General features: G+C 41.3%; 1 protein-coding gene across 1 annotated transcript in view; it reads right to left on the bottom strand.

Annotated features, from left to right (window-relative positions):
* Window positions 1-210: 210 nt before the first annotated feature.
* Gpc3 (glypican 3) overlaps window positions 211-25,304 on the bottom strand; it is a 402,055-nt gene continuing 376,961 nt past the window's right edge. Inside the window, exon 8 of the mRNA XM_042668242.1 lies at window positions 211-738. Coding sequence (XP_042524176.1) covers window positions 569-738 — 170 coding nt within the window. The 3' untranslated portion in view covers window positions 211-568. The remainder of the gene's footprint in view (window positions 739-25,304) is intronic.

Here is a 25,304-nt window from a genome sequence, read left to right as displayed (position 1 = left end):
CTTTGAATGATGATACTCAGATCTCAGCCTCCTGAGAAGCTAGGATTAAATGTGTGAGCCACTGGTGCTCAGTCCCTTTGGGGGTTGTGATGGAATTACAGTGATAAAAAAGCCAGGTGACTTGGCTTTTTTTGGATGGTCTTAAACAAAAAATGAATTGGGCAGGGGACAGGGCAGGGGGGGGGGTATGGAGGGAGGAAACATCGTGCCTTTTTATTTGAACATTTATTTATTTTTTTTCAAAGAAATCCATGCAGAGAGAAAGAAAGAGGGAGAGAGCGAAACATGGCAAGCATGTTCTAGCAGCCAAACATAAGAAAATAATTTGGCACAACTTGATTTTTTTTTTCTTTTTCTTTTTTGCAAAAAAGACAAATCTATACTACTACTAAAATTGACCTTCCTCAGAAAGCTCCCATTTGATTTTCGAAAACATAACGCATGGTTAGTCTTCTACTTAATGGTTGGAGGAGGTATATAAGTAAAAAAATAGAAAAAAAGAAGGTGGTTCCCTTTGGGGAGGACCACATGGTGCTGTTGGCAGCACGGGTAGTGGTGCACCGAGGAGTCAGTGCACCAGAAAGGAAAAGCAGGCCACAGAGATGGCCAGGCTGGTCAGGATCTTCAGTGGGGTGGCTGCCGTCCCCAGGTTTTGGGAAGAAGATGCGATCTCATTGTCCGGATTCACATGTTGCTTGCTCCCAGGAGCTTCGTCCACATCCAGGTCATAAGCCAGTTCTGCCAAAGGGACAAAAAAGACAAGAAGGATTTGAAATGCAGGGTGAGGCACAAGATCGCACCTAGGCTATCATGCTTCAAGTGCTTTGTACTATCATGATGACCCTGCTTCGGTTTTTTGTTTTCTTTCAAAACAATTTTTTTTTTAATTATCTGTGAGTAGTTGTACAAAGGTGTGGCCACTCAACAAAGCAGTTTATGAATACAGTGCATCTGGATCAATGTCTTTTTTTTAAATGCAGATAAAAAGCAGTTTGTAAATCTAGGTGCTCATGCTTATAATCTAGGCTCATGCCTATAATCCTAGCTACTCAGGAGGCTGAGATCTTATGATAGTGGCTCAAAGTCAGCCCAAGCAGGAAAGGCCATGAGACTCTTTATCTTCAGTTAAGTACCAGAAAACTGGAAGTGGTGCTGTGGCTTAAAAAGATAGACTGCTAGCCTTGAGCATAAACAACTCAGGGACAGCACCCAGACCCCGAGTTCAAAACCCACGACCAACAAAACCAAATATAAAACAACCAAAAAACCCCAAACCAATTTGAATATACTTACCAAAGTGCCTTATTAGTTCAACTTTGAAATTAGGTTTGATTCTGTCAGTCACGCTCCATAGCTTGAACATTTTTAACATTTATTGATTTGTGTGTGTGTGTGTATATGTGTGTGTGTGTGTGTGTGTATGTGTGTGAGTGTGCCGGTGCTTTGAATCACAATCCTCAGATCTTAGCTTCCTGAGTAGCTAGGATTACAGGGTGAGCCACTGGTGCTCAGAAGTCCTTCTCTTTCCTTCTTTTCTTTTCTTTTCTTTTTCTTTCTTTCTTTCTTTCTTTCTTTCTTTCTTTCTTTCTTTCTTTCTTTCTTTCTTTCTTTCTTTCTTTCTTCCTTTCTTTCTTTCTTTCCTTCCTTCTTTCTTTCTTTTTCTTTTAAATAAGGTCTGTTTATCTTTCCCATGACCTTATAAATTGATAGCAGGTAAACTGAGAGGAAGGAAAGGTGAGAGGCTGATGGGCAAGAATCTTTCATTCTTTGTCTGTCTACCATTTGTAAGATATAAGTCTAGATTCTGAAAAGAAATTGGATGTTTTGTGGCTTCACATCAAAGTCTCTCCTTGGAAGGTAGCTTGAAATAAGCAGATAGGGGGTTCTCAGAAAATTCAAAATTGCTTGGCCTGGGCTGAGAGCATGATTTCTTTCAAATTCACCTCTCCAAACTTAAGAGATCGAATCTACCCCCTTGGCTTTGATAGGCTCTCTGGCCAATGTTTCTATTTTAATATCTTGTGAAGGTGATAGGAGGTGACTCAACGTCACTAGCCAGCCAACTGTCCTGTGGCCAGGGATCCGGAAAGCGGCCTCTGGGACACTGTGCTACATAGCAACAGGCCCAGAGGAAATAAGTGGGATTCTATGGAGGGAAGGAAGGAAGAGGATGGAGGAGCTCCTCTTACAGGGCATGAAATACTCAGTAAGCCACAGGAAGCAAGTGTAGAAAATAAGCTGGTCCAGAATGCATGTAGTATAGGGCCCTGCACCAAAGCTGAGCTAAAGCTGGCATGGGTTAGGCACACAGCAAATACGTGAAGATGATTGAAATCAGTGGGTTTTATTTATTTATTTATTCATTCATTCATTCATTCAGACATTGTGCTTGAACTCGGGACCTGGGCACTGTCCCTGAGCTTTTTTTGCTCAAGGCTAGTACTCTACCACTTGAGCCACAGCTCTACTTCCAGCTTTTTCTGTGTATGTGGTACTGAGGAATGGAACCCAGGGCTTCATGCATGCTAGGCAAGCACTCTACCACTAAGCCACATTCCCAGCCCAGTGGGTTTGATTTCTCAGATTGGGATCCTATTTTCCAAAAGGGATCTTTGTTTGTTTGTTTGTTGTACTGGTCCTGGGGCTTGAATTCAGGGTCTAAACACTGTCCCCAAGCTTCTGCTGCTCAAGGCTAGTACTCTACAACTTGAGCCACAGTGTCACTTTTGGCTTTTTTGGAGTAGTTTATTGGAGTCTCATGGACTTTCCTGCTTGGGCTGGTTTCAAATTATGATCCTCAGATCTCAGCCTCCTGAGTAGCTAGGATTACAGGCATGAGCCAGTGGCACTCGGCTCAAAAGGGACAACTTTTTAAAGGCATTGCCAACAAAATGATACAGCTAATTTTATCATGCCCCAGTTGAAAGGAGGGGGGGTGAGAGAGGGAGGGAAGGAGAGAGAGGAGAGTATGTTTAGATCCTAAGATAATGTCTTGTTTCTTGAATTTACATGTGTTTTTTGTTTACAGTCCTGGGGTTTGAATTCAGGGGCTGAGTGCTATCCTGGAACTTTTTGGCTAGTACTCTACCACTTGAGCCACAGCTTCACTTTCATCACTATTTTGGGGGATGAGGGGTGGGGGGGGAACTTAATTGGAGGTAAGAATTTCATGGGACTTCCTGTCCGGGCTGGCTTTGAACCGTGATCCTCAGAACTCAGCCTCCTGAGTAGCTAGGATGGTAGGCGTGAGCCACTGGCACCCAGCTAACTCTAATTCTTTTTATCTGCTGAATATACTAAGAAATGATGTCCTAATTTCATACATATGAATCTGATCACATTTTACTCCTCTCAAAATGAAGAAAGATTTGCTTTCTGTACTGATAGCCATGCAGGTTTTCCAAGGATTTCTTTGACCCAGAGAAAAGTAATTTAGCAAACCGCAATCTAGCTGCCTCCCCCCTTCCCCCCTCCACCTTGGAACATATCTACTAACAAAATAAAAAAGAGAAAAAGAACAAAGAGTAATGCTCTAGTTGGAATCAGATGTCTTTCCCTGAAAGGTGAACTATGCAGGGCCTACAAGGCGGCTGGGGTCAGCTGTCAGTGGGCAAGGAAAGGAAGGAGAGCAAGGCGAGCACAATCCTGGGTCATGATCAGGTTTCAGTGAAGTGCAAAACACACATGGCTGGGTGTGTTGAAAGCTCAGCTTTGAGTGTCACAGTAGCTTCTCCACTTAAGAAGAGTATTTTTAGGGTTGACCCGAATGACTGTTCTCAGCCTTGCTTTCAGATACCTTTTCAGGATGATGTCCCTTGCTGAACATCGAGATAAAGAACATCTTATTACATTACCACACAGTTTCTACTCGATTTTGCTCTCTTCACACAATCCATTTCCCATGAAATAGTCTTTATTTACTGCAGTTCTGCTAAATGCAGTTGTTTTTCATCTTTTTATCCGCCCCCCCCCCCGCAATTTCATTTTCTTTTTCTTTTTTGGATCTTAGCTTGGAAATGATAATAATGACTTCTTCTTCTTTTTCTTCTTCTTCTTCCTTTTCCTCTTCTTCCTCCTCCTCCTTCTCTTCCTCCTCTTCCTCCTTTTTTTGTCAGTCATGGGTCTTGAACTCTGGGTCTGGGCACTGTCCCTGTACTCTTCATCTCAAGGTAAGTGCTCTACCACTTGAGTCACAGCGCCACTTCTGGTTTTCTGGTGGTTTATTGGAGATAAGAGTCTCACAGGCTTTGCTGATTGGCCTGGCTTTGAACCATATTCCTCAGATCTTAGTCTCTTGAGTAGCTAGGGTTACAGGCATGAGCCACTGGTGCCCAACGATAATAATGACTTCTACATATTTATTCCTCATATTATGCCAGGCATGGTGTTACATGATTCCTCTACATTATCTCATTTAGTTTCACCTCTCCACTGCATTGTGAAGTAAGGATTACAGAATTCCCATTTTACTCACAAGGAAGCACAAGCTCAGGTTAATTGTTTTGTCTGCATTTTTTAGGGAAAGAGTGGACAGGTTATTTGAATCCAGGGCTGTTTGACCTTTTGTGAAGCTATATTGCCTCTTGAAAAATTCTATATTACCAAATAGACTGCAGAGATTTTAGTAGTTAAGATGATTACTTGAAAGAAACTCAATTTGTCAGTTATAGATAAGTAAATAGAGCTTCCAGCCAAGTGCCAGTGGCTTATACCTGTAATCTTAGCAAATCAGGAGGCTGACATCTGAGGGTTACGGTTCAAAGCCAGCCTGGGCAGGAAAGTCAGTGAGACTCTTACCTCCAGTGAACCACCAGAAACCTGGAAGTAGAGCTATAGATACAAGTGGTAGAGAGCTAGCCTTTAATGCAAAAGCTCAGAGGCAGTGCCTAGGCACTGAGTTCAAGCCTCAGAGCTAACACAAATAAAAAAAGAGAACTTAAAAAAAAAACAAGAATAATTAAGTGTTTCCATGTAAAACTGACCATCTACTTGATTTAGGTAGATTTGTGAAAATTTTGTGAAATGGTAAAAAGATATCTGTCTAGGGATCTGAAGTGGGAATTATTTTTTTGTAATAATTTCTTCCCTTTATTTATTTATTTCATAAAATGAACAGGGAACAGTTAATTTCTTACTATAATTTCTGGGGCTTGAACAGTTAAATTCTTACTATAATTTCCAAAGGTGAAAAAGCAACCATAGACAATATCATTATTTCTGAATAGAATAATCATCACGTGCATAAGAAGTTATGGACCTTGGGACACAGAACTATGGGCCTCTTTCTCACTAGGAGACTGGCTGTGTTTGTCAAAGGAGAAAGAAGCAATTAATTAGGTGCTTTGCACATTCAGGATATATACTTTAATTAGCTCTATTGCTATTTTTTTTAGCATTTTTTTGTAATTGTGATTACTGATTACATAAATTTCACAGTATTGTGGGATAGTGATACTTAAAGTCAAAAACACATTCTAACCTTCATGGAGCAAATTGTCTTTATCGTGGTCCATAAAGTTTATGAGTTCTATGAGCTTTGACAACATAGTTATTTCTTCCATATCAGGTGATATGTACATTTCTTTCCTTTTGCATAGCATCAGCTGTTCCGTCTTTCCTGTTCATTCCCTCCCTCCCATTGCTGCCATTGAGTTGCTTAGTTTATTTTGATCAATGTCCAGTGCAGCTGATGGGTCCCGCTGTTGTATGTTTCCCCTTGATTCCCTGTGATTCTGTGTCCTCCTCCTAGTTTCCCTCCAATGTGCACATATATACCATGTATGTGGTCAGCAGCCTGGGGTCATTTTGTAATGATTCGACCAGATAAGTGGAGGTCTTTTGTTTCTCGTCTTTTTTATTTCTCGATCTCCTTACATTTGGGATTTAACATTCAAGTGGGAATTATTATCAGTTCTATTTCCCTGAAGAAACTAACAATGATGATCCAAACCATTAGGACTCCTCGATCCCCCAACCAGGCCCAAATCTTAGGTCATCTTCTCTCACCACAGGGCCCCTAGGAATGTTCCCAAACACTGCTTTTGCCTGTGCTCCTGAAACCGTGGTCCACAGTTCAGGGATGGCTCAGCCTTATCTCTGAATCCTACAGCCACATTTTTGCTGGTATGCACTGTCACTAATCCCACAGAAACCCACTCTGGGTCTGGGCCACCAATTGTGAGGATTAGAGATGAAGAAGATGGTGTAAATACAAGGAAGCATGGTAAGAGATGGAGGAAACAGGATTTTGGACTAAGATAAATATGAACATTTCTGGATAGAGGAAGTATCCAACTGGCTTCAACAAACAACACCAACCTATGATGTCCCAACACTGAACTAGAGGGCTGGAGAATGAGTATCTGCTTCAAGGAATCCTACACTTTAGTGGGGACAATAAATCAACCAACTAAGAGGTATTTGGGCTCAAATAAAAGTATTAACAAAATACCTCAGGAATAGGGTAGAGAGAGATCCAAGTTCAAACGGAAGCTTCTCAGAAGATTTCTTGGAATGAGAAGGAAGTATGCAGTGTACATAATGAAGTATGGATGGAATTATGGTAGGACTGACTATATGATTAGTCCAGGCAGATAGTTCAGGTGAGCCTAATCACCAAGACATAGAGGGTGAACTCAGTAAGAGGAAGCAGTATCCATGGTACCAAGGGCCGCAGAGAGTGTATGGACATTGTCATGGGGATGGATTCAGGGGGCGGGGGTGTAGGATGTGGTAGTGATGCATAGTAAGGCAGAAAGGATTAAGAATGTCCCATGAGGGGCTGGGAAGGTGGCTCAGTGGTAGAGCACTTGCCTTGCATGCATGAGGCCCTGGGTTCGATTCCTCAGCACCACATAAGCAAAAAGAAAAAAGCCGGAAGTGGCGCTGTGGCTCAAGTGGTAGAGCACTAGCCTTGAGCTGAAGAGCTGAGGGACAGCGTCCAGGCCCAGAGTTCAGGCCCCATGACCGGACCCCCCAAAAAAAAGAATGTCCCATGATAGGCAATGAGAAAGTTGCCAAATCAGGAAACCATACAGCCTTGATTTGGGTTTCTAGGAAGATCATTGTTAATGGACGAGTCAAATACCTTGTCTTAGAATAAACATGGAGCCTGTGGGAACAAGATATGAAGGTAAGTCAGTAGCACAAGAAAAGAAGAAAGGGAAAGAAGGAAGGAAGGGGAAAGAAAGATGAAAGGAAGGACTATGATGAAGTTAAATCTATACCAAATCATAAACTTGTTTGCTATAGACCAGATGTATTATTATGGGAATCACTATAAATTATTTTCTTTAAACTCATTCTTTTCTTTTTTTTTTTTTTGCTGGTCATGGGGCCTGAACTCTGGGTCTGGGCACTGTCCCTCAGCTCTTCAGCTCAAGGCTAGTGTTCTACCATTTGAGCCACAGCACCACTCTGGCTTTTTCTGCTTATGTGGTGCTGAAGAATTGAACCCAAGGCATCATGCATGCAAGGCAAGCGCTCTACCACTGAACCACCTTCACAGCCCTAAAATCATTCATTTTTTAATCAGTGATTTTTTCTACAATATGCTCTTGTTGTGTTAGGTGTATGTTGTAACACACATAAATTGTTACTATCTAGAAGTTGATTATCAGTGAGAAGCTTGCAGATGAGTAAGATTTTCATAGGAAATCCAAAACTAGGTTCCTATTTGTAATCAGTTTATGCCCAGAGGGTAGACCCAACCATCTGAACTAATTATACACTCAGCCCTGCCTCTAATTTCTTTCATGTCCCTTTGTGTGACTGATTAGATGATCCATTTAAAATACCAGCCAGTCATTACGATCTGCATTGTTATATTGTGTGTTGGGAAGTTTCAGTACTGAGAAAAGTATAGAGTGCAGACTCCTCCAACCTTGGTTACTCCAAGTGTACTAGGCGAGTCCCTAAGGCGATCACAGCAATGTTGGGGATTACAAACTCCAGATCCATCCTACTAGTTCACTATCCTATCACTGTCCTACTAGTTCACCTTTGACCTGTCATTTTCCTTCTTGGGGCTTCAGTGTCCCCATCTTCTAAATCAGAATGCTGAACTGAAAACTTTCCCTCTAGGTTTAGTACTCTGATTCAAGGCTCTGGAGCTAGGATGTGGTATAGTTGGTTGCAGGTTGTAATCATTCCTCTACTTACAGATGCCACCAAGATGGTTGCCCCCAGCAGAGCCTCCAATTGCAAGGAGGGTCAATCAGTTGCTTCTCTTGGGATATTTCTATTAAATCCTGGGTTCTCTTTTATTCCCATGAACCATCCTAATCTTGGATGAGACATCCTGGTGATAAATAAATCCATGCTAGTCGGTTTAGATTTTTGTTTGTTTAATTCTGGCATCATGACAACCACTGAAGCCTGTACACACAAAAGTTTTGGGGAAGAAGTTGCTAGATGTGGGGTGTATTGCACAGACTTGAACAGGCAGCTGAGGAGGATCTGGCAGCCAGTAAGAGCAGCCTTGGGCCCCTTTCAAAGGCACTTGGGTCTCGAGCATGTCATAGTAAGCAAATGTTCACCCTTTTGAGGGCACAAGCATCAAGGAAAACAATGAGTTGCTATAGGGGCTTCCTCCACACTAACAGGAAGACTTCACAGGGCAGCCTGAGAGAAGAGCTACCATCAAAATACCAGGGGAGAGAATGCTACTGCTGAGCCAAGCATGGGAGTTTCTTCCCTGCCAAGCTTGTACGAGCAGATGGCTTCAATCTGGCCCTAATATAGCAACAGAGCAACACTGCTATCTCCATGTTTTGCATTTTCTGTGTACAGTTGGCCCCTTAAGACTGGAATATGTGAGATCTCAGGGCATTGCCTGACATACCCCAGAGGATGAAATATGGGAAAAATCTCCAAGGAGACAACGTTCAGTGCAATACTGCTCATTCTCTGCCCAGTCTCACAGAAACCCATGGACTCTGTTATTTGCTTCTGAATCCCAAACACATTCTTGGTTTCCTTGTCCACCCCTTATCCTAACCTAAGCCTTCTTCCTGTCACTTTTAATACCCCTCCTTGGTGAACGTCACATGGGAAATGACTATTTGCATGGAAAATAGAAAAAAAGTCACTTTTCAAATGATGTTAGGGCCTCTGAGAATCTAGATTGCTTTTTCCTTCAGATATCAGACATGGTTTTAGTTTTGTGCCAGTCCTGGGATTTGAACTCAGGGTGTTTGAACTCAGGTGCTGTCCCTTAGCATTTTTGCTCAAGGCTAGTGCTATACTACTTGAGCCACAGCTCCACTTCTGGCTTTTTAGTTGTTAATTGGGAAATACGTATATCACAGATTTTCCTGCCTAAGCTGGTTTTCTTACTGTGATCCTCAGATCTCAGCCTCCTGAGCTGATAGGATTACAATCATGAACCACCAGCATCTAGCAAGGTCTTCAGTTTTAAATTGATCTAATTGAGCTCCTTTCACAATACACCTTATTACCAAACAAGTAGACTGCCAAATTCGTCCATTGAACAAGTCAAATCTGGGAATGATCCAACAGCTTCTTCCGGAAGAGGATTCCGGAAATAAGATGCCCACTTTATTTTTTATGGCTAATTCCAGCGTAAAAGCATGCTCAGTTATAACATTGAGATATTTGAAAAGCACAGTACATTTTTTCCAATTAGATAAGGTGTCATCTTGACCATAGCCTGTTTCTGAGTCTGGGATATTTAAATCTTCTAGCTTACAATACAGAGGATATGGCCACATGGTGCCTTAGCTTGCCTCTTCCCAGGGATGTAGAGGAAAAGCCTAGTGTGTGTGTGTGTGTGTGTGTGTGTGTGTGTGTGTGTGTGTGTGTGTGTGTGTGTGTGTGTGTGTGTGTGTGTGTGTGTGTGTGTGTGTGTATGCAGGGCCTGTGTAGTGTCCCTGAATTTTTGTGCTCAAGGCTAGTGATCTACCACTTAAACCACAACACCACTTCTGGTTTTCTGGTAGTTCATTGGAGATGAGATTGTCACAGACTTTCCTGCCTGGGCTGGCTTTGAACTGTGATCCGCAGATCTAGTAACTAGGATTACAGCCATGAGCCACTAGTGCTCAGCAGAAAAGCATTCCATTTTATATGAAACCATACAAGCGTATAGGGTAGAGTAGGAATGTACAACATGTGAACTCCTCAAAGACTTCCTAGAACATTTCTGGTGTAGCAGGCACTTCAGGTTATGCTCAAGTCCTCAGGAGCAGAAATCCCTCAGTCTGCAATGCACACAAGACTTTAGTGGAAAGATCTTAGGAGCACTAGTAGGTAATTTGAGTCTCTGGGACTTAACTAGAATGCTGGATATTGTGTTTCAGAGATGCCTGGCTAGTGATTTAATACAGTGTCTTCCATAGCAACTTCCTTGTCAGGGGGAGAACACCATATTCATTGCTCCTAATTGGGGCTCAGACTGCTTTGTTTTCTAATACAAAATTGCTTCCAGGGGTTTCATCTCACTATGCTTCACTATTGTGTTTAACCATCATGAAATAAATCAAAACGGCTGAATTCTTTGGAAAACAATGGATCATTTTACTGTATAATCTTATTATTACATGGGCCACTTATTGTACTTGATTGGGTATATTACAAGCCAAGTCATATTCCTAGAAACAGAACAGCTCCATTCTGGAGGCCTGGACATTGTGGCCACCTTGCTTATGAGTGTCACCACACTCTTATCCCACTTAGTCAAGGCTGCAGGAAGCTCTAGAAGCAGTGACCCATCAAAGTCTTTACTCCCGCTGGAAAGCGTAGCTCATTCCCATGGAAATGATAGTCCTGAGAGCTAGTAGAAGGAGAGGAGCGAGTGGGGACACAAATACTATTTGGTGAGGCCCAAGGGCACAGATGGAGCCAATTGGCTTAGAGAAGGCAAGAGAAGAGAGATTTCTTTTTCTCTCTGTGTGTGTGTGTGTGTGTGTGTGCACGCACGCACACATGCTGGTCCTGGAGCTTGAACTCAAGAGTCTGGGCAGTGTCCCTGAGCGTTTGTGCTCAAGGTTGGTGCTCTGTCACTTGAGCCACAGCTCCACTTCTGGCTTTTTGGTAATTAATTGGAGATAAGAGTCTTATGGACTTTCCTTCCCAAGATGGTTTTGAACCTTGGTCCTTAGATCTCAGCCGTCTGAGTACCAATGCTTGCTGAACTTTTTATTGCTACTGCTAATGTTAGTATTTTGGAAGTGAGCATTTTCAAAAAGGAGGTGTTAACGTGGTCAAATATTATGGAGCAGTTGGGAAAAGAAGCAATTATGTTAATTAGAATATTAAAGATTATTTTGTGTGTGCTGGGTACCAGTGGCTCATGCCTGTAATCCTACCTACTCAGGTAGCTGAGATCTGAGGATTGCAGTTCGAAGCCAGCCTAGGCTGGAGAGTCTGTGAGATTTTTAACTCCAATAAACTAATCAGAAAAAGCCAGAAGTGGCGCAGTGGCTCAAGTAGTAGAGCGTTAGTCTTGAGTGCAAAAGCTCAGGGATAGCGCTTAGGCCCTGAGTTCAAGCCATATGCCTGACAAGAAAATAAAAAGGTTTATTTTTCTTCTTGTGAGTATTGGAGCTTGAACTTGGGGCCCTTCACTCTTGGTCAATTTGCTTGCTCATGGCTGGTGCTCTACCATTTGACAAACACGCTGCTAGCCTAGCTCTAGCTAGTTCATTAGATAGGAAGTCTCACAGACTTTCCTGTCTATGCTGACTTTATGGCATTCTCCTCCAGATCTTAGCTTCTTGAATAGCTAGGTTACAAGTGTGAGTCACCAGTACATAGCTAGATACTATTTGAAAGGTATTTTAGTAGATGACTAGGCCAAAAGTTGAGGAGAGAAAAGGAGCTGGTGTGTTTTCATGGAAGAGTTTGAGTAAATGAAATGACACATTCTCTCTCTTACTTCCCAAGGCATGTGACAGTGGCATCAGAGCTACTACATTTAACCAGCATGTTTAACCAAGTTGTGTTAGAGATGGTCATAGGAGATGCATTAACAATCTAAGACTCTCAGCTACTTGTATGCCAATGTTCATTGCCCTGTCATTCATAATAGTCCCCAAATGGAAACAATTCAAATGCCCATTTATAGAGAAATGAATGTCCAAAATGTGGTATGTTTTGACACAGTATAACATAGATAAATCTTAAAAACAATTACACTAAGTGAACCGGTTAAAACCATCTAATATACACGATTTAATTTTATGAGCTGTCTAGTACAGGCAAATCTAAAGAGACAGAAAGTATATTAATGATTGCCAGACATGAGGAGAAGCTGTTGCTTAATGGTTAAGGCATTTCATGTTGAGAATTTTTTTTTGGTCAGTTGTGGGGCTTGAACTCAGGATCTGGATGCTATCCTTGAGCTCTTTTGCTCAAGGCTCACTCTACTTTGAGCCACAGCTCCACTTCTAGTTCTTGAGTGGTTAATTGGAGATAAGAGTCTCAAGGACTTTCCTGTCCAGGTTGGCTTTGAACTGCAATCCTCAGATCTCAGCCTCCTGAGTAGCTAGGATGACAGGCAGGAGTCACCCGTGCCCCATTGGCTTTTATTTTTAATGAGCTGAGAATCAAAATACTTGCAATGTCCTGACAATGCCCAACAGTGAGGAAAATTACTTGTCCAACAGCCAGTGGAGCAATCAAAGTGCCTAGTAACACTCACACTGGGCATGGGAACATGGGAGGCCAGAAATCCTCAACAGGTTTCCCCATTGATGCAAGATGAAAACCCTCTCTAGGCCATTCCATCTAAATGTATTTCATAGACTCTTGCCAACTGGGGAATTCCTCCCTTATCATCAATAGGATTTGGGAAATTCACACCTTTTTTGCGGGGAGAGGGGTTTGCCAGTTCTGAGGCTTGAACTCTGGATGCTGTCTCTGAGCTTTTGTCTTTAAAGCTAGCACTCTACCACTTCAACCACAGCTCCATTTCCAGCTTCGGGTAGTTTATTGGCCATAAGAGTCTCATGTACTTTCCTGCCCAGGCTGGCTTTGAACCACAACCCTCAGATCTTAGCCTCCTGAGTAGCTAGGATGACAAGCGTGAGCCACCAGTGTCCAGTAAGATTATTTTTCCTTTCTATTTGGAAGTATGCACTGGCATCCTGGCTCCGACTTCCTACTTTCCAACTTTTGGGACTAGTCACAGTGAGGTTGCATAGGTACTGTCCCTTCTTACTTTGGACACTGATCATTTCTCCTCTTTGTTCCGGCACCTGCCCCTGCCCTATCCTCAATGCCCAACTGACACAAGATATCTGGTCCTTTCTGATGGCCCATTGTTGTACAGGAAGAAGGAATGTTCTATTCTGAGATGCTGGAATAGGCCAGTGCCCTTTTCCTCATGCACCTGTCAAACCACATTTCTTTCTTCCTCAAAACCCTTTGATGACTCCTTCCTTACTTGTGGTAGAATGTCTTCATTCCTTAGCAGATAATTCAAGAGCATCACTGCTTCAGCTTTTCTTGCTTCCCAGTTTCAACTACCCATCTATTTTCCCAGGCATCATATATGATAAATCATACCAATGCTGAAAATGCCAGGGACTTTGAAATGTCTTTATGTTGTTCTTTCAGCCTGCAATGTGCTCTCTTTCTCTCTCTCTCCCTCTCTCGTATTGGCCTTCTATTATAACACTAACTTCCATTTGCCTCCTAGTAAAATTAATCATTTCCATTGTGAGCTTTCCTCAAGTATATTGGACTCCCCTGAAGGAAGAAGTGAATCTTAATCATTTATTCTGTAGCGCTCTTTCTCCCCCCCCCTCCTCTCCCTTCCCCTCTCTCTCTCTCACACACACACACATACTTGCAACACGTTTGTTGACTGACTGCCTGGATAAATGAACACATCCGCTGCCTACTGAGTCAATGGTCGATATTGGTCTATTCCTTAACAGAAGGACCTACCAGTGATCCATGATGAAGACAAGACAGAGGTCAGACTATGAGTGGCTCAGAAAGCAAATGGCAAGGCTCAAACCCTGACCTCTGGATTCCAGCACACTATTGCTGTGCAATGGCCAATGTTCATGACCCAAAGCGTCGGCTTACTGCACTCAATGTGGATGGAATCCACAAAGATTATTTTCTTCTTCCCTTTTGCTGCCTGGAACTTGATGCCTTGCTATGTGAGCAGCTGACATGTGCCAGCATTCTATGTGACAGGCTGAGCAGGAAACGGGTTTTCTAGTGAGCAAGTTCATCCTCAAGAATCTTCATGATTGTAACCCCTTACCTTTGACCTCTGTCCCTGTTTCACAAGCTACCTAAACCCCCTCCTTTCCATCACCATTGATTCCAAAATGGAGATGCTGTTGATGACTGAGTTTCCAATGCTTCTCCAAGTGGAATTAAACTATAGGCATTGGTAATGAAGTCCTCCATTGCTTGGCTATCATGGTAAAAAAGCTAGGACTTGAAGCCCCACCGTCACACCTCTTTTCCCAGAACAGTGCTGTGGGATGGCTGCCAGGAAAATACAATATGTGCTGGCACAGGAATAAGTATAATTCTTTAACCTGAAAGTTCTGTGGTTTTATTCCCCTCTGCTTCCATTTCTCTACTCACTTCTTTTTCTCTTTCCATTGCTTTATAAGCTATTTTTTTCTGTCCAGTTGTTCTCTTCTGTCTAGTCATAGCACTACTAAACCTTTCTACTCTGTCTTCAGTGCTCTTTCCCCTATCATTAGGCAAAGGGCAAGACTAGACTCCTCAGACGGCTTTTCAATTGTTAAGATGCTTTTCTGTTCCTCTTTACTTTGGTTTAACTCTCTAAGCTAGATTTTGTTTCTTCTGGAAGAGATTTCAATATCCAATATTTCACTCCTCTAATCATTTATCTCCCAATGCTATTCCTGCTTCTCACCTCTCGGTTCCTCTCTTTTACCCTTCTAGATCTATTTCTCTGTCCTCAGCTACCTGAACTTAGCATCTGCTTGCCTTCCACCTTTGCTATGTTCCTTCTCTCTTCCTTGGATATCGATTCTTTTTTGCCTCATACCCATTCCATTTCAGTTACTGCTGTTTCATGGTCTTATCTTTGGGGGGGGGGGAATGATTTGAACTTACAAAAAAAATTAAGAACTTTCAAATCATTACTTCAATGTAAAAACAAAAACTAGACTTAGAAGAAATAAGAACAACCTGATATTTGGATAGGTTTTGAAGGAAAATATCAGTTCATGCCAGCTTCCCTGCTCTGTCCCCCCACCCCTGCACCAGTGGGTAACACCTAAGGGAGGGTCTTGAGTCCTGTTATAACTACTCAGGCCAGCCCTCTGGCACGTTACTGTCTTATAGCTCCGTCCAGGGGAGGGTCTTGCCTGTTTCAAACAAACCAATCACAATCTGACAAACTGCCTAAAGGGAAGAGGAAAAGGGGATAGGAACAACACAAAATAGCTGGTCTTTGACAACACAGCAAAAAACCAGTTTCTGGGTGATGCTGCTCATTCTTCTGAGTGGCCTTTCTCTACTTTGTTTAATAAACTCTTTGTTATCTTTCAATAATTGCCCTCATTGTTCTTGGCATTATTTCTATATGGTCAGAGAACAAGAACCCATGCTGCTCTGTATCAGTTTCCTCCAGGCAATCAGCTCTGGAGATGTTCCCTGAGACTTTGGACAGGCATTATTAGAGATGCTGATGAAAGGATTCAAGCATGGAACTTAGTGGGGGATATGAAGGTAAATGCTTCTGCTGCTTCTTGTAGCCTAGGGATTCAAGAATTTCATTCAGGTTTTGAGAGTCCTCATGGTAGGAAGGAAGGGTAACATACACACTGTTTAGAAAGGAATCTAAAGAGACTGCTCTGTATTCTCTCTCTAATAAAAGGGAAGTGGGGTACTAAGCCAATGAGCCATTACATGATGCCTGTAATCCTAGCTACTCAGGAGGCTGAGATCTGAGGATGGTGGTTCAAAGCTACCTTGGGCAGGAAAGTCCATGAGACTCTTATCTCCAATTAACCACCAAAAACCTGGTAGTAGAGGTACAGCTCAAGTGGTAGAGCACCAGATTTGAGTAAAAAAACTCAGGTACAGTGCCTAGGCCCTGAGTTCAAGGCTGAAGATTGGTACCAAAAAAAAAAAAAAGAGGGACTAGAGTTGTTCAGAGACCATGACTAGAATAGAAGGAAGGGCTAGTTTGTGAAGGAGATATCAACCAACACATAATGTTAGCAGAGTAGGGAGAAAGAACTACATAAGCTGTTCACTAAGATTCAAATCTCCAAAATAATATAAGTATATAGTAGGCAATGTGAAATGTGCACACGTGGTATGGGACAGGCCTCTAAAAACACAGTAAAAGATGGAGTAACCAACTGAGGAACAGTTTATACTGAACTTTCTCCGACTCAACAGGAACTATTAGCAATGTCCAGTTGGTAGGCAATGAACTCAGAGCAATCATGTAGTGGTTTTTCCTCAGAACACACAGAAAGAGAAGAACAGGCATCTGACACAGAAATTTACTTTAAGAACAGAATTAGGACATCATTTGGAAGGAGCCAAAAGGCAACTGAGGGGAGAAAAAAAGCTGGATGATCCTTATACAAATAGTTCCAGGCCAGGTGCCTATAATCCTAGCTCATCAGGAGGTGAAATCTAATGATCATGGTTCAAACCCAGTCCCAGCAAGAAAGTCTGTGAGACTCTTTATCTTCAATGAACCACCAGAAAACTGGAAGTGATGCTGTGGCTCAAAGTGGTAGAGCACTAGCCTTGAGTAAAAAGTGCTCTGAGTTTCAAGCCTTAGGACTGACAAAAAAACAAAAAACAAAAAAAGTAGTTCTGTGGGCACTTGAACAAAGTAAGCAAGGGTCAAATGAGGGTAGGAAAGATAGGAAGACATCAGGTGGCCTAAACCCATAGCTATAAAGCATACAGGGCAGGGGTGAGGGGGGGGCACTTTGAAATTCTTCTACAAGGAATGGTAGCGAACTCCCTAAGGCATATTAAAAAAAAATAATAATCAGCAGGAAGATATTGAACCAAAATAGAAAGAAGAGGTAGTTGGCAAGAAATGAATAATTAATTCAATGTGGCAACTGGCAACCCCAGTTCCTTATAAGTGAGAAGAGACAGAACTTTTCCATATTGTTGTTGCCTAACTACAGAGTACATCTAATATGCTCATTGTGATGATCTAAGTAAGGCTAAGAAAGAATATGATAAAAAAAAAAAGGACCATGATGCTATAAGGACCATAAAGGGACCATTATATGAATCGTAACATTTCATGCTGCAATCGCACTACATTGTCAATTCTAAAAAACGCTTAAATACATTAAAATGGGGCTGGGGGCATCACTCAGTGGTAGAGTGCTTAACAAGTAATTGCAAGGTCCTGAGTTCAAACTCTGCCAAAAAAAAGTTCCTTAAAATGCAATCAACAAGGAGAATACAAAACCTGGGGCATTATAGCTTGCAACCTAAACTTCTGAAACACATACTAACAACAATGCAAACAAATACTAATTTGTAGTTATTTAGAAATCAAGCACATAAACTCTGTACTGATATTGCAAGGGTGAGGATCAAAGATCAGCATTAAGAACTTTATGTACTTCCTGTCACTTTCTTTTTCTTTTTCTCAGTCCTAGGGTTTGAACTCAGGGCCTGAGTGTTGTCCCTCAGTTCATTTGCTCCAAGATAGTACTCTATTTCTTTGAGCCACAGTGCCACTTGTGGTTTTCTGGTGGTTAATTAGAGTAAGGAGACTCATAGGCTTTCCTGCCCGAGCTGGCTCTGAACCGTGATCCTCAGATCTCAGCCTTCTGAGTAGCTACGATTACAAGCTTGAGCCACCGGAGCCCAGCTCTTCCTATCACTTTCTTTCATGGGCTTTTCCTATGCTCATTAGGAAGATGAAATTAATTGTGGAAAGTATCCTTAGAATCACAGCATTCCCCAAACTAAATATCAATGTATCTTTTGTTTAATTTATACTTTTAATACCTTTAAATTATATACCATACAATCAACCCATATCAAGTAAGTTTCACATGTACAACTCAATGACTTCTAGTCAATTTAGCATACAACTTGTCATTAGAAGATGACAAGTCTCCTCTCTCATATATGCTGGCTCTGGGGCTTGAACTCAGGGCCTGGACACTGTCTCTGAGCTTCTGTGCTTAAAGTTAGTGCTCTGCCACTTTGAGCTACAGCTCTATGTCTGGTTTTCTGGTGGCTTATTGGAAATAAGAGTCTCACAGACTTTCCTGCCTGGGCTGATTTTGAACTGTGATCCTCAGATCTCAGCCTCCTGAGTAGCTAGGATTACAGGCATGAGCCACGAGAGCTTGGCAGAAAATTGGTCTTTTAAGGAAGCGCTAAAGAACATGGAACTGTCCGGTGACCTTTGATTTATCTGCAAATTTCGTGACTTTTTGATAGAGAGTATTTAAAGCTAGTAATAAGTTTATTGCTCGGCTTGCAAATCCCACAACTGCATAAGGAAATGAAAATGAGGAAGCTGTAATTAGGTATGCAGTGTCACTAGAGAAAGCAATTTGCTGAAGGGATTGCTACTATGGAAGATGCATTCTCTTTAAATAAAGATTGTTTTCTTCAACTGATTTGTCCCAAGTGGTTCTCCCCAGGCGTATGCAAAATTCCTGTTGGACAGTAGTTTCTGATTGTCTTTTGAATGTCTCTGCTAAGTTATTAGAAGAAGTAAGCTGAGCCTCTCCAGTCACTATAATTTCCTCACAAATGGAAGAAGTATTAACAGAGGGCTATAGAGACAGATTACAGTTTAGGTCACCCAGGGTAGAAATCTGAAGACGCCCTCTGACTAACAACAATGTAAGTAATCCTCAAATCTTTTTTCTTTACTATGAAGGCTAAGGCCAAGTTAAAGAGGCCTCCTTTTCAACTGGATTTTTTTTTTCTTTTTTGGTTTCACCTTTCTTATTTTCCAGCCAGGCAGGCAGTATTTAGACACTGTAGAACCCTCAAAACAGTCTTGCGGTGCGTTCTTACTCTACCTTTCTCGGCCTGCCTTCTTTACCTCACTAATTTTTTTCCCTCCCTTTATTCCTAATGCTTCTTTTAATCTTTGCCATTTTCTTTGTGGAATACCTTTTGGGAGAGAATCGGGTTAAAAGAAAAACAAAAACAAAACAAAGCTTGCATCCTGGTTTGTTACCATTTTACAGACCTAAGTCCTTATAAAACCTTCCAGGTGCCAGGCACTAGTAGCTTATGTCTAATCCTGGCTACTCAGGAGACTGAGATCCATCTGAAGGATCATGGTTTGAGTGTATCCTAGGCAGAAAAGTCCTTAAAACTCTTATCTCAAAAAACGTAAATAAATAAATATTAAAAAACCCAAAAACAAAAACCAGCAAATCGCCAGACTGGAGGCATTGCTCAAGAGGTAGAATGTCAGCCTTGAACAAGCAAACTGAACAAAGCATGAAGCCCTGAGTTCAAATCCTGGTACCAGCAAACACAGCAAACAAAGCAACAACATACAGCATTTCAGTTTAAATGTGTGATCATGATTGATCTCTCGAAGTGCATGAGTGCTATGTGTAGCAAGCAAAGCCTATTGATTATAATGTAATGAATGAATTCATTAAACATTTATGGAGTACTAGGAACATTTATGCATGTGCTAGGAACCAGGCAATCAGGCACTGAGAATGCAGGATAAGCTATGGACCCGGCCCTCAAGGGGTTTAGACAAGTAGCAATGAATTAGAATGGAGCCCCTGCTGTGGGCTAGCCTTGGGGCTGGATGTCCTGGTAGATTCTGAGCTGAGAAAAACTCAGTCTTAGTCTCTAGGAATTCTCTCTCTTTTTCAGGCAGATGATTTGAGTCCAGAAATATCCTGTACTCCAAGTTAGAATGTGATAAGTACCCAAGAGTGGCATGAACAAAGTGTTCTGGAAATTTCGAGCATGGGTAGATAGTCAACGGAAGGGCCTGAGAAATGTGGGAAAGACAGACATATGACCTGTACTGATGCCGGTATGCAGAGACTGCTTTTTTTTTTTTTTTGTGAAAATACTGTACAGAGGGGTTACAATTACATGGGCAAGAGCAGAGATTGCTTTATCATTTCACATCAAAGCGAGACAACAGCTGGAAATATTATTTGTAACCCTCACGTACTTCACAAATACAAGATTTTTGTTGTCTTTGAGACAGGTTTTCATTATATAACCCAGACTGGAAAACTCTATATAATCCAGGCTGGCCTTGAGCTCATGATTCTCTGGGAATGGAATGACAGGTTTGTGCCATCGTGGCTGTCATGATCTTTTGTTGTTGTTGGTTGTGGGGTTTGAACTCAGGGCCTGGGAACTGTCCCTGAGCTTCTTTTGTTCAAGGCTAGCACTCCACTACTTGAACCATAGCACCACTTCTGGTTTTCTGGTGATTTATTGGAGATAAGAGTCTCACAAATTTTCCTGCTGGGGCTGGCTCTGAACGGTGATCCTCAGATCTCAGCCTCCTGAGTAGCTAGGATGACAGGCATGAGCCACTGGCACTGGGCTTGTGATCTCTTTGATTGGGGATGGGGGTGGGGTGGGGAACCAGAAATATTTCTAGTGAACCACTGCTCTGGAATCTACGAAAATTTCTCATGTTTTTCCAGGACCCATGCTTTTTCTCCATTTTCCTTTGGGTCCCCTCTCTCTTTTTGCGATTGTTTGGTGAATTGAGGTATTCAGGCAAGATCTTGTGCTTTGTCTTTAATCATGGATAAACAGGAAACCCCAGTCAATAACCCTATCTCTGCCCTTACAGCCATTCCAAGGGCCTGACTGGCTGGCTGGTGTTCGGTGTATCTGACTACAGGCACGCTAGGGTGCAGCTGCTCTTCAAATGAAACCCTAAACCCTTTCAAATACTCGGCAAATCTTTCTACTTTCTCAGCTTGGGAGGCTCTGCAGAATTCCCTCTGCACATTTTTCCAGCATGATGTGAGATGCCATTTAGTCAAGAGAGATTTAGGAGAATGTCTTTTCAATGCAGACTCCTTTAAAAAGGAATTCCCTTTCCTCTGCAGTTTTTGCCATTAGCTGTCTATCAGTTTTTTTATTATTTTGTTTGGGGGGGGAACACATCTTGTAAAATAAAGACCAAGTGGGGTCCCATTATTCTTTAAAAAAATCCTGATTTAAACATTCCATAGTAATAATATAAAAGAAAACATCATCCCATTGTAACCCATAAATATATATGTGTATATGTATATTTTTAAATTTATTTATCAAGTAAAAATAAAATGAAAAGAAAACCTTGCATGCGTTCCTTTGCTTTCCCCAATTATAACAATGAACACAATGAAAAGCTGGACAGAAATCATCAAAGCGCTGGGATGGAATGAAATCAGGGGCCGACAACTTTTCTGTGTCTCAGATTCTCATTCTTCTGATCACAGGAAAGGCAAGACATGTACTTTTCTACCCAGTTTCTAACTGAGAGGTCTTTGTGCTAGCTGTCCTCAACTTCCAAAATGTCCCCCTACCTTCTCCACCATCACCTATTTTAAAATATCAACTCACCTTAGCTAAGAAACAGGGCACTGGAGGGATGAGAAGGTCTCCATCAAAAGATTGGTAAACAGAGACTATCAGCTTGAATGACTGAAATTAGCAAGGCTAATGCAATGTCACTATTCAAAACCGTGCCAATTTGGAATTTCTTAAAGGCTTCAGGAAAGGGAGTCTTTATACATCCTACAATCTCTCTTCATTCTTACCTAAATTCTTTCTCATCGATGTTGTGAATGGCCTGTTTTGTAGCCAACACAAACTTTGTCCAGTAAAATAATGTAAGGAACTCAGAATGAAAAGAGATTAGCTGGTCCTGGCTCCTGTTATTTTAAAGCAGAAATAACTTTGGCTTTCTCCTGATTCCTAGACAAAGCTTGCAATGCAAAGCATGCTCAACTCTAGATTCAGCATGAAAAGGACCTTAACATATGCCCAAGTAGAAGTAATGGACTTATTAAAAGGAAGAAAAGACGCACTTTCACACACTCCCAAGCTCTTTAGTCCTGTCATATCAGTAATCTTGCTTAAGAATTTCATCCTATTTACATTTCTTCTTTAAATATCCTCAGAACTTGTATGGGCATCCAATATTCAAGCCTGTAAGACATTAATTTCTTTATGTTAATTACCAGAAAGGCATGGAAAGTGCACAAATAATAGAATGTGGAGCACTTGCAGTGATTTCAATAGGAATTAAAAAAAAAATCAGAGCTGTGGTTTTAATTGAACACCTGATAATTTAGCAAGACAGATCTCTTAGGAAGCAAACTTCAAGTATCTTCTTTGGATAAACTTTGGCACCTTTCCAGAACAAGTGCATTGTTTCATTAGAGATTTTAGTTTATGTTTGATGAGAAAAGTATGAACTGCACCATTTGGGTGATTATGAAAATATTTATTAAATCAAAATAACATGGAATGCTTTCAAGGCGTAGTACAAAAAGGACACAGTTCTAAAATATGTGCATGCACACATCATAGGCTTTCTGTTTGAACTTTTAGAGAAATAAAAGAAAAATGAAAATAGTGCCTGAAAAACATTTGGGTATCTTGGAATATTTATGTGAAATATAAAAGGCGAAGGAGTCACGAGAATTTTTCCAAGCAGCATTAAAAGCCAGGGGCAGCCAGGTCTCTTATAAGTATTAAGTTCTTGTCCTGATTGCCTTGTTCATTTTTCCTAAGATCAAAAATAAGTTACTCTAGCATGCTGGATTCCCTGAGTTCAATTGCCAGCAAAATAAAAGAAAAAAGAAAGAATAAATTAATATCTGTGCCTCAGTCTCTATCTGTGAGGTACTTAATGTAGGACAGCAGGACTTCGGGTGGGATTGCCATGGGCAGGTCTATTCTGTTTAGATGCCAGGATGTTAGAAATGAGATTCTTAGCCAGGTGCTGGTAGCTCACATCTGTAATCTTAGCTACTCAGGAAGCTGAGATCTGAGGATCCAGGTTCAAAGCTAGCCTGGGCAGGAAAGTTTGTGGGACTCTTCTCCAATGAACCACCAGAAAACTGGAATTGTAGCTGTGGTTCTAAGTGGCAGGGCAAAAGAGCTCAGGGACAGTGCCCAGGCCCCGAGTTCAAGTCCCATGACCACCACCACCACCAACAACAACAAAAAGAAATGAGATTCTCATCACAGAACCATTATGAGAATCTGGAGGGACAGGACCACAGAGTGAGTATCTCAAGTCACCGACTAGTTGTGTGAGCATAGTCATTCCATTATGAGCCATTGTTTGCTAATTGGGGGACCAGATCATGGCTTAAAGAGAAGAAAGGGTCTGGAACAGGGAGATGGAATGATCACCAGTACCCAGCTTTACTTTCTCTTTTAATTACTCCAACTGACTTGCATCTAGGTAGCTACACTGTTCGAACATACATACAGTGTGGGTGTAGGAAGGATTTAAAAACATTGAAATAATATTTACAAATTCTACTTGAAAGTGCAAATACAAAGGATGGTTACAGAATGCCAGAACTAGAAAACCTGAGTTTTTTGTTGTGCTCCAAAGTTTGCTACCCTCTTAAACCGATCAGTATTTAAAGACAATACAAAAGGGGCTGGTAATATAGCTTAGTGATAGAGTGCTTGCCTAGTATACATAAAGCCCTGGGTTTGGTTCCCTCGTACCACATAAATAAAAGAAATATAAAAAAAGACAGTACAGAAAATTAGAATGCTTAAGACACAAATGGACAAATGTATAAAATTTAAAATATATACACATTTTTATTTATACAACGAGTCTCAGGATGTACTATAGCAAACCAAAACTATCATAACTTTAAAAAGATATGGCTACAGATAATAGCTAAATGTAAACATTTGAAGAATGTTTTCGTATTGAGTTTTATGAATGATTTTGAAATATCAGATCCTAGATTTCAGGTGGTAAAATTTTTGCTCCTTATAACTTTATTACTGATGAATACCCAAAAGCAACATGTTGCATATGAATAAATGTAAATATTCCCTCCCCCTCTCCCTCCCACCTCCTGTCTTTGCCTCTCATACTGGTTTTGGGGCTTGAATTCAGGCCCTGGGTGCTGTGTCTGAGCTTTTTGCTCAAAGGTACCACTCTACCACTTTTCACTTCGGGCTTTTTTGGTGGTAATTGGAGATAAAAGTCTTATGGACTTTCCTTCCTGGACTGCCTTTGAACTGCGATCCACAGGTCTCAGTCTCCTGAGTAGCTAGAATTACAGGTGTGAGCCATTGATGCCCGTCTTTACTTTCTATTTTTGAAGCAATTTAATCTAGTTAGTTGGCTCTTCATTTCTGGACAAACTTTCACATCAGGTTTTCTTTCCTACTTCCTAGGCTGCATCTTTAATTACTCTGTACAGGAGGCTAGAGAAGTAAGACCTATTCCATATGATGAAATCAGAACTGAGTAGAGGTAAGAAACTTAATTGGGATCTGACAATGAAGTCTGGGATTTAGGCAGACTTTGAGGTAACCTGTCATACTACTTTCGTATGAGCCCATTTATGGAGCTAGCCTTTTAGTGGACAGATGGCTCTACTCAGAAGTGATAGAAATCTATCTCCATTAAGAAATTGAAAGGCATTGCTACCTTTCTACCTAGGACCAAAAAAAAAAAAAAAAAAACAAGTAGGACAAGTATATCTTTGTTGTACTCTTGCTGTCATTTCTATTAGAGTTTCTCCTCATCCAAACATCTTTAATGATGTCTTCCTGTCTCATAGCTGATCAGGTGACCAGTACAGGGCTAGCCCTGCTCAGTCAGTATCCAATTATCCCAATGATACTCTACATCATCAAGTTCAGTCCCAAACAGCAGTTCTACAGGGCTAGATGTCTAGCTGAAGTGACACCCAGGTGGTCACAAGCAAGTCATATAATCTTAATTCTCTTCCAGCGATTCCCCTGTGTATCTTCTAGAAAAAGGAAACAGTTAAAGTGGGAGGCAGTATGTTAGTGAGGTACATGTCTCAGACTTGAAGCTCTCACTACTGGCTCTATTATTCATTGATACTGACTTGGGTGTAAGTTACATCATTTTTCTGGACCACACTTTCCTCATGTATGAAACAAGATCACCTCAAGTGGTAGAGCACTAGCCTGGAGCAACAAACAAACAAACAAACTCAGGGATAATGCCTAGGTCCTGAGTTCAAACCCCAGAACCTGCACCAATCAACCAAGCAAGCAATGAATCAATAAATAAAAAGAAGCGTTCTGTGAAAAGCGAGCAGGTATGGGAGAATTTATAATCCCTCTCTTGATCTTCAAGACAGAAAAAAAAAGTC

Source organism: Dipodomys spectabilis, unplaced genomic scaffold (assembly GCF_019054845.1).
Source record: "Dipodomys spectabilis isolate Male_0828 unplaced genomic scaffold, ASM1905484v1 ptg000423l, whole genome shotgun sequence".
Lineage (NCBI taxonomy): Eukaryota > Metazoa > Chordata > Mammalia > Rodentia > Heteromyidae > Dipodomys > Dipodomys spectabilis.
The sequence above is the reverse complement of the archived record's forward strand: the minus strand, read 5'-3'. Positions and strand labels throughout refer to the sequence as shown.